The following is a 14495-nucleotide window of genomic DNA, read 5'->3' on the forward strand; positions in this document are numbered from 1 at the left end:
AAAGACAGCCTTTGATCGAAGATGGCACCTAGATCTCGCACTTCCGAAACAGAAATTGTTTATGTGGTGAAAACGATAAACTCTTGTTTATCGTTTTGTTTATCGATTTTAAACTCTTGTTTATCGTTTTCACCGCATAAACAATTTGTCAACATTTTTCTGTAGAGTTAAACAATCATTTACAGTGTTTATTACTTTTAAGATCTTTAATTACCGCGAAACCGTCCAATTTTGCTCGCTTTTTTGCAGTTATGTTGATTTTCTCCAAAAAAATGTATGTTGTGCTTTACTTTTTAATTACGAAGAATGACTTGGTAATCGTTTAATTGGGTTACAATTATAAATTCAGTCATATTGAAATGCGATTTCAAGCAATTAAAATTTTTGATGGCGGGCAAAATTACCTCCATGTTTGCCTGCAACCATTATTTGTTGAACTGTAATAAAAATAATAAGGTTTGGATAATTTATACAGCGCCATTTTTGTGAAAATCACCTCAAGGGCGCTGTACAATAAATAAATATCCCAACACGTCTTGCAGCTACAGAGCGCATGGACGGTTGGGATTCTAGTTCCTCGTCTCCAATTATGATATATATGAGCTAGATAACAGAACGTCTTGCAGCTACAGAGCGCATGGACAATAAGAAATCTAGCCACTATTTACATTATTTTTTTTATTTGACAATGAAGTTTAGAGTTTAAGTGATAATTTAAAAACGAAATAAAAAGCAAATTTATAAAATTAGAAGTTAGATAACAACAAGTCTCGCAGCTACTGAGCGCATGGACGGTTGAAGTTCTAGACCCCATTTACTAAATTTAGATATTTGATAGTTGATAACATTTACATAATATGATAGCTAACATCACAAAAAGTCTCGCAGCTTCAAAACGCATCGACAAATGGAATTTCAACAACATAAGAATGATTTTAAAAAGTTAATATTAAAAAATAATTTTAAAAAACGCAATAATAATACATTGAGCAAAGAACTAGTAATTATGGCAATTAAGTGAACATGTAACAGCACAAAAAGTAAAATATAAAAAAACTAACAAAGCTAGCATTCCTTAACTTATTATTAAGGTTAACAAGACAATAGACGATTCTCAAACTCAAACTCGTCCCTGTTTTATTGTAATGTTGCTCATATGACGTTCTTGTCTACGAACTACTTTATTGAATTATTAATTCACGGGCAAAATTGTCGTTTGAGCATATTTTCAATGGCTAACTAATAAATATTCGTCTAAAACAATTGGGCAAATTTACCCGACCAACTCTATTTGTTTTCATACAAGCAATTTGCAGGCCTTAGGTTTGTCAAAATCTGGTAAATAACTTTAAAAAAAATTGTAAATCTTGTTGATTTAAAGAAATGTTTAATTTAAGTACACATGCCAATAATCCTTGTCTTAATTACCTAAATGACAATTTTTGCTATCAGGTAGACACACACATTTTTCGGTATGGCAATTACTTATACCTATGTTTTGAGAAATAATAACTGTTTCAGGAATATAGTTAACGAACAACTAAGAAGGTTATTTAGGCAAATATTTAGGTACTAATATAAAAGAAAGTAAACATTTTATTGTAAGACGTCACTCCCATTATGCACACAAAAAAAATAAATTATTTTACTATGTACATTTTTTTTCTGAAAAATTAAAGAAAAAACAATAAGATTAGATTTAAATTGATTTATTAATGCCAAAATACATAATTTTAACTTTACATATTACATTACATAACATAACAATAACATTCATTAGAAATATTCGCAATAATATTGCAACAAAAATGTCACGTGACCGTCCTGACCGCCGCGCTGCGCCGCGCCGGCCGTCAGCTACGTTTACTTCTAAAATGAGAATGAATAACGCAAGAAATTGACGACACCGAGCGAGGCGCCACTAGCTAAAACGCGCGGACTAAAAAACTGGCGTCATATGTCAACAGAATACTATCAAACGAAAATGGTATTTAGGAAATAACGCTCGAAATGCTACTCTCCAAATAGAGAAGCTTGAAGTAATATCTGTAATCTGCAAGTGAACTTAGCAAGGAAATATACGCACTGGGTTTTTGAATGTTAAAATACAGTACACATTTTGTATTGAAAAATAAGCTGCAATAATCGGAACCGGGCGATGCGCTGGGTGCGCATTTAGCAGCTTATATTTATTTTTTGAGGAAGATATAAACAGTGACGTTAATTTATAATAAATATAGATTATTTAATTTATTCTCCTATAATTAAAACTACTATAAAACATTATTATTGGTAGTGAAATATAATGGTAAGCTGCGAATAATCGATTATATGGACGGTTCGCCCCTGCTAATTGCATTATATTATACGTTTGTTAGAAGCCATTTTTTTCAAACAAACATGTTTTCAAACAAAGTTTGAAAACATGTTTGTTTGAAAATGTCCTAACTAGACGAAACGCGTCACAATATACACTTTGTATATTTTATAAAAAATAAAGTAGAATTATAATCCAATAAACTTGTTTTATTTTGGATACATTACCAAATTGGGTATTTTATTGTGGAAGCGTACGCAGTGCCCCACAAGCGATGCGCTTACCCTACTTAGCTTCAATTTAGGCACTACCAATTTGTCTTTATTTCTGGCATTATTTCTAGCTTTATATCTCTCATCAACTTCAGGGTGCCTGGAAGAATGAATAGACAGGTGTCACCGTTTTATAGCAACAATTCACGGACAGTGTATACTTGTAATGCCGTATTAAACAGACTTCATGAACTCAGCAACAGTTATTCCCACGTATCTAATATATTTAGTGTAGAGTATTGTTCCTATAGAACAAACCTTTCGAACTTTTTCAAAGATGGTGAATGGTAATTATATTTATTTATTCATGCATTTCATAATATATATATACAGTTTTTTGTTCACTTTGCCTAGCTGTGTGAAACAGTACTTATGATTTTCTTGTTGTTTTACTGTAGAATGTTTTATTATTTAAACTTTCTACTGAATTTGCTGTATAATTTTTAGGTTAATTTTTTAAATGTAAATCTTGTATAATTTTAGTTTTGTTTTGTTTTTATAAATCTTGGCTATAAGGAAATTCGTGTTTAAAAAAAATAAAAAATATTAAGCCCAATATGCAAATATTATAAATGTTTGTAAAAGGCAGATCTGCCGTTTATGTTAATAATATAAAAATAAAATAAAATTATGATTTGATTGCCGCTATTTTTTTGAAAGAGAGATATATTTTTACACACATACATAATATTAACATAAATAAACTGACTATAGGAAATGTAAATATAAATAGATGATGTAAATGTACATAATAGTTTATATTAGTTTTAATATAAGCTAACTTAAGAAATAAATAAAAAAATAAAAATAATAAATATACTGTCATAATTTTTATTTCTTTGAAAATATTTCTTAAAGAAAGGCGAAAATTTAAGTTGTAAATACCTCTCTCTGCCCTCTTTTGCAAAACAAAAACTGCGGCAAGGTTGCTCTTCCTAACATCATAACGTTGATATAAACGTAGTTTAAAACTAAGTTTGAGTGCACAAATACATTGTCACGTTGAACAAGACGGCGGTTTCTCCCCTGTATGTGTTTTCATATGTAGATTTATACTAGTTTTGAGTAAACATTTATAATTGCATACCGAACACGAAAACGGTTTCTCTCCAGAATGAGTCAACATAATATGCGTTTTCAAATAATCTTTTTGCGAACTCTTAAAAGCACATATTGAGCAAGAAAACGGTTTATTCTCTGTGTGAGTTACCATGTGCAATTCAAATGGTTTTTTACGTAAGCTTTTAAATTTACATATCGAGCACTGGAATGGTTTCTCCCCGGTATGAGTAGCCATGATGTGCGATTTTAAGGAATAATTTTGCTGTGAAGAAAAAGGACACATTGTACATTTGAACGGTTTCTCTCCAGTATGAGTGAACATGTGTAGTTTTAGCGAACTTTTGAGTACACTCTTGTATTGACATACCGAGCATGCAAATGGTTTCTCACCGGTATGAATACGAAAATTATGGAGTTTTAACATGTAATTATTTGAACATCTGTGTTGGCATATTGGGCAACAAATTGGTTTGGGACCACTGTGAGACAACATAATATGAGATTTCAAACTGCTTTTCTGATTACATCTATAAGGACAATTGTCGCATGAGAATGGTTTCTCAGTAGAGTGCTTTAACATATGACTTTTTAACCCACTTGTTTGTGAACACTTGTATTGGCATACTGGGCAAGATAACGGCTTTTGACCACTGTGCCTAAAAATGTGGATTTTCAGATTTGATTTACGAGAAGATTTGTACGAGCACATGTCACATTTGAACGGTTTTTCCCCAGTGTGAGTCAACTCGTGTGCTTTAAACGTATTTCTGTAATAACTCTTATATTCGCAGACTGAGCACAAGAATGGTTTCCGATCAGTGTGGGTTAACATGTGAGTTCTAAAACTGCCTTCGCGGGAACATTTATACGGACATTGAAGACACGAGAAAAGTTTTTCTTCGTTTTTAGGACCTGAAAGGAAAATTAAAACAAATTAAAGACAGGAATTATTTTACGTTGTAATGCGCACGTCCGCATTCAGTTATTATATTCGATCTATTAAAACAATTAGTAACGAGAAAATGTTCAAAAAGGCTATAAAAAATGGATTGTGGAGCTGGGCAGATGTAAAATGGATTGTCTCATTCGCCCAAACCAATATTGAATCAACTGCTCCACAAGTGTATAGCTTATGTTAGGTTTTTGTTCTTTCATTGTGCGTTTTGTAATATAAATAATATAGATGTACATAAATTAATTATAAACAATAATGCGTAGTGTTTAAAACTGTCGGCACATTTTGTTAATTATCTTTGTTTATTAAGTTAGTCTTCTTTGTTTATTCTCAAATGTAAAAACATTTCAAAAAAGTATATTGTTAAGTGTCCTCGGCACGGGTAACCCCAGAAAGGTCACAGCTAATATATGAATAAATAAATAATTTAAAAATATACCGACTGTTCTATGTCTACAGGTTTCTAGACGTACCCGTCTCTTCGTCAGCACACCAATTAAACTAACATGCAAATTTCACAATACACCTTCATTATAGTTAAGCTTCCACCTGTTGACTCGAAGTAAAAGAGCTGAAACCGCGTAAAATGTAAAGCACGAAGTCCGGTTTTTCGTGGTTATGGCTGGATACAGGCGAATGAATAGCAAAAATGACACAGGCGAATTGACCAACATATCAGACTATTAAACCCTTAAGCAACGAATTGAAATGCTGGCTGTTCGCACGGAGAGAAAGCAAACACAATAGTGAATCATCATCGAAAGAATTTGGCAGAAAAATATTTTTTTATTATTTTAACATTTTCAAAATTAAGCATAAAACGAAATCAACAAACAATCTGGGGGACCCTAGATTCTCCCTTAGTTTTTAGTTTGAAAAAACATAAATACTTACTGGTGACGTCTTGCTGGGAGATGATTCTATTGTTTATATACATATTTTCGGGATGATGAATATCCGCCTCTTTACGGATAATTATTAGGCTGGTTATCCGAGGCCGGTCAGTACTCGTCCCTGGAGCAGCTTTCATGGTGGCCACACCTGGCTCTTGGCTTTTGTGATGACTCAGAGCCCCTTCTCCGGCGTGGAAAATATCTCTTTTTACATTGTCAGTCTCCGGTTCAGCATTCACGGTAACAACACCTAGCTCCCCGCTTCTTAGGCGACATGACGCCACTTCCTCAGCATGGATAATATCTTCTTTTACATCGTCACCTGCTGATTCAGCCTTCACGGAAGCAACACCTGGCTCCTTGGTTCTGTAGGAATATTGCGTCTCTTCCCCAGTATGGATAATATCTCCCATTACATCGCCAGTCCCCGGTTCAGTCTTCACGGTAGCAACACCTGTATTTCCAGTTCTGTGAGACCATGGCGCTCTATCCCCAGTACGGACGATATTTTCTTCCACGTCATCAGTTGCTGATTCAGCCTTCACGGTAGGAATATCTGGCTTCTCGCTTTTGTAACGACACGGAGCTCTTTCTTCAGTGCGGAGAATATCTCCTATTACATCGCCAGTCCCCGGTTCAGCCTGGGCTCTCACTGAAGCGAGCTCCATCTTCCCGAGTTTGGACACAGAATAAGGCTTTTCAAATCCGAAGACTACCCACCTGCAAATGTGAAGTAATGGTACGCAAACATGTACATGTTTTAATTTTGTCCAACACCTGTAAGCAAGGAAAAAGTTCAGTTGTTGATCACAAACAACTCCCTACAGACCTGTACGAGACCGTTCTCTACTACTGTAGTGTCCTGTTGTGAGCATACTGTTAGTTTCCTAGTAAAGCTAGGGTTTCCTAGGACAGCGGTGCCCGTATTTTAACGGCCGTAGTGAACGGTGATGCGGTGGACAGCCGTCGTAACGGTGACTAGAGAATGATTTCTTATGAAAAGGGTGTTAAATGGTGTTGAAACGGCGTTTTCCTAGGAAACCAGTCTCTAGTCACCGTTACGACGGCTGTCAACCGCATCACCGTTCAGTACGGCCGTTAAGATACGGGCACCGCTGTCCTAGGAAACCCTAGCTTAACAATCATTATCAGTGGCGGTTTTGATTCAAAATTTCTAGCGTGGTCATTTTATATTATATTCCAATACTGTTAATTGTTATTGATTAGCTATACTATATTTAAAAAACAAATCAGAAATTAGAATAATTATAAGTTCGTCTAAACAATGTTTGAGTGTGTCCAAATGCTTGCAGACTGGCTGGATTTCCTCCCTGGGGAGTTATTCATATTTGAATTTATTTCAACAGAGAGGGAAAGCATTATTGAGAAGGGAATATAGACGTCTAGGCGTTTCCAGGGCTTATGACCTGTCATTGACTGGTTTAACAAAACTCAAACATTGTTGAATTAACTACCCGGTAAAAGAAGTATAAAAATTTGAAAATAGTTTTCAGGCGTTGCCTAGTAGGTGATTTGGTTCAGCCGGATGAATCTCACCCACATAAATAAGGTTTCAGCTCCTTTACTTCACAAAAGTCAACAGATGGAAGAGTTGAGGAAATGTGGATGTTCAGACATGGGCAGAATGGTGAATGTTACACAATGTGTAAAGTGGCCACTTAAACCAGCCAATGACAGGTCATTAGCCCTGTAAATGCCAATACGTCTATACTTCCTTCTCAATAATGTTTTCCCTCGCTGTTGAAATAAATTTAAATAGTTACGTCTTATTGAGTTTTTTAAATAAAATTACAAAATTAATTATTACTAGGTTCATACGTAGTCAATGCCAAAACGCGCGGTGGCGACTTAAGGTAGATACAATGATCCAAATATTCCTCTTTCTACGAGGCGTCGTAAAACCCAGTTTAAATTTATTATGGTCTCCCCAAGGTCAAAACTCACCCATACTGTGACGTCAGGTGAGTATGTTTTCACTTAGCGTTTGAGGCTCGTTTACTTAGCGCCTAACCGATACTAACGTACTCCCAATTCAACATTGTGAATACTGAAATAAAGAGGTTTATGCTTGCAGCAAGTGTGAATGAGTGTGGCTAAATTAATAGACTGAAGATGCCGTGTGTATTGCCTGTGCGTTGTAAAAAACTGCATTTTGAACAAAGGAATAGGGTTGATTTTATGTTGATATATTTTTCAATCAAAGTTTTTATTCAACGTCCCGCATTGTGAAGTTGTGGAGTATGATATTACGCTAGTCGCCACTGTGCATTATGCTAGCAATTTTACTATTGCAAGTCTTTTTTTTCTTAATAAATACCTCACTGGTAACAACCATTCATTCATTCATTCATGAGGCATTCATTTGTATTATTTAAATTATGTATATGGTCTCTAAAAATATATAAAAAAATAATACATTTGCACTGCCTTCTGTGCAGATATTGAGCCGAGAAAGTCACTGTCATGGACTGTTTGGCACTACTACATCGGCAAGTTCCTGGTAGTCCAACATTTGCACAAACATGTCAATATTCCGGAACATTTAACAGGAATTTAACAGGAAAGTCAACCGGAAGAAATTGAACTCCATCCAACGACAAATAGCCAATCAGGTCATGCAAGGGATACAGAACAATCTCCTTGGTATCAGCACAGGTTTTGAGTGGATTCATGCCACTCGATCTGAGGATCAGGGAGCTTGCAGAAGCATATGAGGTGAAGAGGAGCCTCACCTTGCAAGACTTGCCGCAGGACAGATTTTACCAGGGAGTGGGAGACTATTTCTCACTTCCTCATCCGGCGGAGCGCTATCTGATAGATCACGGCTACGATGATCAGGTTCTGCCTGGGACGGCGCGGGAAGAGCTGAGGATCTACACGGACGGCAGTCTCTTGGACGGCAAAGTGGGTGCAGATTTTGTACCTTACGATGGCATCAGAGAGCTGCCGTCGAGAAAGTTGAAACTCGGCAATTTTTGCTCCGTGTTTCAGGCAGAACTCTTTGCGATCAGAGAAGCCTTGGTCTATGTTTTGAAGAAGCCACCAAACAGATGGAAGAAAATAACGATCCTGACAGATTGCAAATCTGGAGTCCATGCAATAACTGACCGAAATTCGGTCAACCCTATTGTAATGGACATAAGAAGAGATATCCAGAATCTACGATGCAGACACCAGGACGTGTACATCGGCTGGATACGAGGACACTGCGGAATCCTTGGCAACGAAAAAGCTGACGAAAAGCTCGGGAGGCTACGCTTAAGAAAACAGCCCCCGATTTTGCCGATTTTCCGCTCAGTTTTGCCAAAAGAAAAATAAGAAGCAGGACCCTTCAACTCTGGAACGATCGCTATTTGAGTGAGACAACCGGAAGTGTAACTAAAATGTTTTTCCCTACAATTTTTCATGCCTATGATTTCAGAAAAATGCAAAATGCTGGCTACGAGCTCACCCAGATGCTTAAGGGTCATGGTGGCTTCATGAGCAACCTGCATCGCTTCAAGCTCTCAGAGATCGACAGCTGCCCATGCGACGATGAAACTCCTCAAGATGTCCCTCACCTGTTGATGCATTGCCCCTTTTTCAGCTTTCAAAGACAACAGCTGGAGGCGCGATGCAGAGGCCTGGGTGAAGATCTATGCGACATCCCATCGGTGATAGGTAATAAAGAACTCACACGAGAGGTAGTATCATACATGATCAATATAGCGCAGGAAATTGGTAAAATAAACCAAAGTAGGGAACAAAATGCCGAACACTCCTCTAGTGGAACGGCAGGCCTGTTGACTGCTGCCAACAGGCCGGCTTCTCCTGAAGAGTTTTAAGTGGTTTCCTCTCCACGTAAGCAAATGCTGAGAAGTTCCTGATTAGCCCACATTAATATATCCCTCCTGATCCCAATAGTTTAGATAAATTTTAAGATATTTAATAGCAGAAAAATCCACTTTTTGAAATATAAACCTTGTATATTATAAGCAAGGTATTAATATTATAACCAATAAAGCAACTCCCAAATAAAAAAAATAAAAAAATAATAATAAAAAAATATTCCGGAAAACATATTCACAAAAACACTGCGTGGATATAAATATAAAACATGGCATGCGACAATAATTTTTAATTTATTAGTATACACTTTAAGGGTGAAAAGAGACATTAGTACTGACCTGATTCATATTAATCAACCGCAAATATACGTTATCTGTAACTGCGTCTGGGTCTTTAGTTAACTAATACGCTTTTCTGCTAACTTTGCAGCAGAAAAGCGATATTTTAAGGCGGTCGCTCCGAGGCCGAGAAGCTGCCAAATGTCAAAAATTCCGTCATAGAAAACTTCACATCTTACAGAACATAGAGCATGCTCTGTCATCATCCATAGACAAAAACGAGTAACTAAGATGATCTGTTTAAATGCATTTTTTTTATTTTTTTTTATTCAGATAACAAATAAAAATACAATATTACAACTAAACACATTTTTTTTACAAATATTTGCTTAACAAATTACAACAGGGATGGAGAATACCTTAAATGTATTATGTAACTTAGTAGACATTATAATAATAAATATGTACATCTCCCCTCCCCTCCTTATCCTCTCTTTAAGCATTTTTGTCCTTATCCCGCCCAATTTACAGTAACTTAATGTTCTTAAAATAAATATTTGAAAAATCTTTGATTATTGAGTACGTGAAAATAACATTTTTAAATGTATAAATTGTATGTATTTATTTGATATGTAATATTTTTTCTTTACTAACTTTGTATACTATGTGGAAATCTGTTATTAGTTTTGAGTTTATACACTATATATGTTTGTTTACTAAAAATATGTATGTAGAACTGTTGATTTCCCAAATAAAAGAAAAGAAAATAAGGAAATATGAAAGTCTAGGCATTTACAAAGCTTGTGACCTGTGATTGGCTGGTTTAAAGGTTTCAGCTCTTTAACGTCACTAAAATCAACAAACAGAAGAATTGAAGAAACATGGATGTTCAAATAAAAAAAACATAGGCAAAATAATGAATGTTACACGGTGTGTAAAGTGGCCACTTAAACCAGCCAATGACAGGTCACAAGCCCTGTAAATGCCTAGACTTCCATATTCCCTTATTTAAGGTATTCTCCATCCCTGTTGTAATTTGTATATCTTAATGACTCCCGAGGGGGGGAAATCCAGTCTTTTGTCTACAACATTTGGACAAACTCAAATATTGTCCATATTTTTGCATCCCCGTTTCCCATTACGTAAAAGAAATAAACAATTCTTGTGTACATAATGGGAAGTGACGTCTTACAATAGTGTATTTTATTTCCATTATTAATATTTTGAGGAAAACATACATAAATCACAAAAAAATATATAAACGATGTTTTTAATCAGTGTTACATAAAGAAAAATAATAAATGTAACTTTTCACTTCTTTCTGAAATATATTGTATTCCTGACAGTACTTTTTATTATCTTTGTTCTTTACATTAAAAAAAATATTCCTCTAAGTATATACATTTAAGAATCAAAATTTTATTTACAAGCAATTTAAATAGACCAAGTCAAAGAAGAAATCGTGTGTTAGAAATAGCACATTGTAAAACGAGGCTCGCACAGAGACATGCATATTTTATTGGCCAAAAAATTTTAATTCTTTTTTTACTGATAATATTTCATTGATTCCAAACTTTCAAAATTTTCCTTCTTTTAAAAAACACGCACTATCCTGGATTTAAACTAAATATATGAACTCTTTTAATCTATGATTTATTTTGTTGCCCTTTAATATTTTAATTACGGTAAAAAAAAATGCCATATAATCTTTTACAGAATATTTTACATTTTCTTTCTTATGTTACACAAAAATTATAACTGTCCATTATTTATTATAGGAGCAAAAATTCACTAACATTTTCTTGTATACCCACGAACAGGCTATGCCTTTGTGGGATTTTTTTTTACTATTAATATGTATTTCATTGCTATGTCATTATACTTTATTTTTTTAATACTCTGTTTTATCACTTATGTTTATTGTTAAAAAAAAGTTTTTTTTAAATTTTTTTAAGTACAGTTATGTTGTGCTGTGGTTGTTTTTAATTTAGGAATTAAGATATTACCACCTGTTCTAGGTCGCGTACTTACGTTTTGTGACCTAGAAATACTACTATTTATTTTGTATTTATGTATTCGAAGCAAACAATTCTTTTTATATATTACCAATTTTATTTATAAAACCTTAATTTTTTTAAATAATTGAACAGAGGGAAAAGTAGACCTATTTTTACTCATATAAGGGAATGATTCACATTTGAAACGGCAAGGAGTCGAAACGAATAATTGCCTAACCTTTTGTTTGTTATAATAATTAAAAATACATTTTTAATGCGCGATTCTTTAATTACGCATTTGTCATTGGACGTTTTTCCGGCGATTTTAAAACTTTTAATATTGTCGAAGTGTTAATACTCAGTTTAAAGGATAAACTATTGATGTGCCACTGAGGAAAAACATTAAAAATGAGTTTTTGTTGCACTCATCGACAAAACCGTCTTGTCAAGAGCTCTTTAAAAGTAAGTATGATATTAATATCTCATCCACTGCATAATGCATACAATAGTTTAAATTGATTAATTATTAAATATCACAAACATTTTACTATTTTTTATATTTTTTATTTATATCCCTACAATGCATAGATGGCGCTTCCAACTCGATTGTGGATGGGTTCTTGATTCGTAGCATATATACAAAAACCAAAAGTGTTACCTGGTGTGGATATTCGCTAAATAAGCGTAATGGGGAATGTTGTAGTACCTACATAAAGTGGCCACTTAACCCAGTCAATGACAGGTCATAAGCCCTGTAAACGCTCGAATATCCATAATCCTGAATCTTGAATTTGAAAAAATTCTACCTCATCTCTGTAAGGATATAAATAAAAAAAATATATATATACCTACTCCCGTCTTGGGAGAAAATCCAGATTTGTGTGCAGGTACACGAACCAAATTTTTTTACTATTATCGAATTGAATTATGTTTTATTTACAGAACGAAAAGGCTGTTGATAATATATCGATATAATAAACCAATACTTTGACCTCAGAGGCTCTTATACTTCACAAAAGTTAACAGATGGAAGAGTTGAGGAAATGAAGATGTTTAAACATAGGCAGAACGCTTAATGTTACACAGTTTGTAAAGTGGCCACTTCAACCAGCCAATGACAGTACATAATCCCAGTAAATACCTAGACTTCCATATGTCCTTCCCAAAATGTTTTCCCTCTGTTGCAACAAATGTTGATTTGAATATCGGATACTTTTTGCCATGAGAAATCCCGCTAGTCGAAAAGCTAGTTAGTCATAAAACAGTTTTATTTATTTGTTTCAGAGTTGAGAGACAAAAGAATGCACCGGACTCTGATCTCCAGTCAATTGACATGAATTATTTGTCATCACATCATCTGACTTTCTTGGCAAAATTAGCCCGTAATTTTTATTATTTATTCAAAATAAATATACTGAGTAATAATAACAAGATATTTTATTTAATATTAATATTTTTAAGAAGCTTCGTGTTTTTTGTTTTTTTGCTTTTTTTTGTTTTTTCTTGTGTTTTCTTTTTTTTTGTTTTTTTCTCTCTATTTTTTTGTATTTTTTTTTTAATTTTTTGTTTTTTTTTTGCTAAATAAATCCAAACATCATGTAAGTTTGTTGGATGGTAACTCGGAAGTTTGCTTTAAACTTGCCTCAAGTTTACAGAGTTGCAATCTCAAACTTGGGTCAAGCTTGAACTCTTGATACTTCAAACTTGATACAAGCTTGAGGCAAGTTTAAATTGCAAAATGAGACATTTATACTTTTTTTATGAACAACATCAAACGAATAATTTTTTATTCGATTAATTTACATTGCTCAATTTGTCCCATCTCTAACGTTTTTGCAAAATTTTATTTTTATTTATTATATATACGGCCTAAGCCAATTACAACAGTTACATGAAGAAACATAAATGCAAGAAACTGAACAAAAAGAACATAAAACTATTTAGCAAAGGCAAACAAGGGCAAAACAATAATAGTATACAATGTATTCAAAAAAACGAAAGACTTAAAACTTTGAGCTAAACCATGCCAATCCAACTTCATCCCACACTGTTTAGTCGCGAAGAGATCTACGAAAAGCCGGAAGATCTTTCCCAAAGAATTCCAAGTCGTGTGATGAATTGACTAATCTACACATTCTGGACATTGGGGCATAAAAACCATAGTTGCTCTTAGAAGATTTTATAAAAAGCAGATTTTGACTTCTGGTGACACGGTTGGGAACATGAAAATAAATTGATCGCATCAGAGATGGGACATCACTTAAAGCATTAAGTATTTTAAAAATGCATATAAGGTCCATCTCAGTTCTACGTCTCTCCAATGAAGACAGATTAAGAGATTGCTCTGTTTCAAAATAGGAATAATTCCCCTTTGTAATCCGAGCAACCATGCCACTTTTCTTAGAAAACGGTGTTGGACAGACTCGATATGGTCAATGTGAGTCCTGTAGAATGGAGACCAAATAGGAGAAGCGTATTCTAGATGGGGTCGAACTAGTGTAACAATATAGAATGTATTCATGCCACATACCACTTTCTAAATTTGTAATTCAGATAAATGAACATTCATATTTTTTCACAATGCTGACAATGTGATAGAAGAGGATAGAAGAAAACTTTTACACTTCAACATATTTCGTGCCACGTTATATTTAACAAATAATTGCCACTTTTTCGCAGATTGAAACACTTCTGCTTGTTTGTAGTCATGTTTACAATTCAAGAGTTAGGTTTTAACTTATCTGACATCACCCACTCGTAATGTTATTGTTTATAGAGCTTTAAAATATATAGAGAACATACACCATTTATTTAAATATTTATTTCACCAAAAAGTACAAGTAAGAGCTTTTTAACAAACAGGAAAAAAAAA

General features: G+C 34.1%; 1 protein-coding gene across 1 annotated transcript; it reads right to left on the reverse strand.

Annotated features, from left to right (window-relative positions):
• Positions 1-3404: 3404 nt before the first annotated feature.
• Positions 3405-9819, reverse strand: LOC148274827 (uncharacterized). The gene is made up of 3 exons (XM_088236514.1): positions 9687-9819; positions 5501-6276; positions 3405-4563 (listed from the first exon to the last, which is right to left on the reverse strand). Exons 2-3 carry the CDS (start codon positions 6165-6167, stop codon positions 3587-3589), a joined length of 1644 nt encoding a protein of 547 aa, XP_088092640.1. The 5' UTR covers positions 6168-6276; positions 9687-9819; the 3' UTR covers positions 3405-3586.
• Positions 9820-14495: the final 4676 nt, after the last annotated feature.

This window comes from Micrasema longulum, unplaced genomic scaffold, assembly GCF_059751315.1.
Source record: "Micrasema longulum isolate JH-2025_06_02 unplaced genomic scaffold, ASM5975131v1 h1tg001567l, whole genome shotgun sequence".
In the NCBI taxonomy this organism is placed as follows: Eukaryota; Metazoa; Arthropoda; class Insecta; order Trichoptera; family Brachycentridae; genus Micrasema; species Micrasema longulum.

Excerpts from the sequence above, each read along its gene's own strand:
- LOC148274827 (XM_088236514.1), bottom strand. The coding sequence starts at position 6,167 with ATGGAGCTCGCTTCAGTGAGAGCCCAGGCTGAACCGGGGACTGGCGAT. Across the intron at positions 4,564-5,500 it reads CTCCCAGCAAGACGTCACCA|GTCCTAAAAACGAAGAAAAA; the intron begins GTAAGTATTTAT and ends TTTTCCTTTCAG.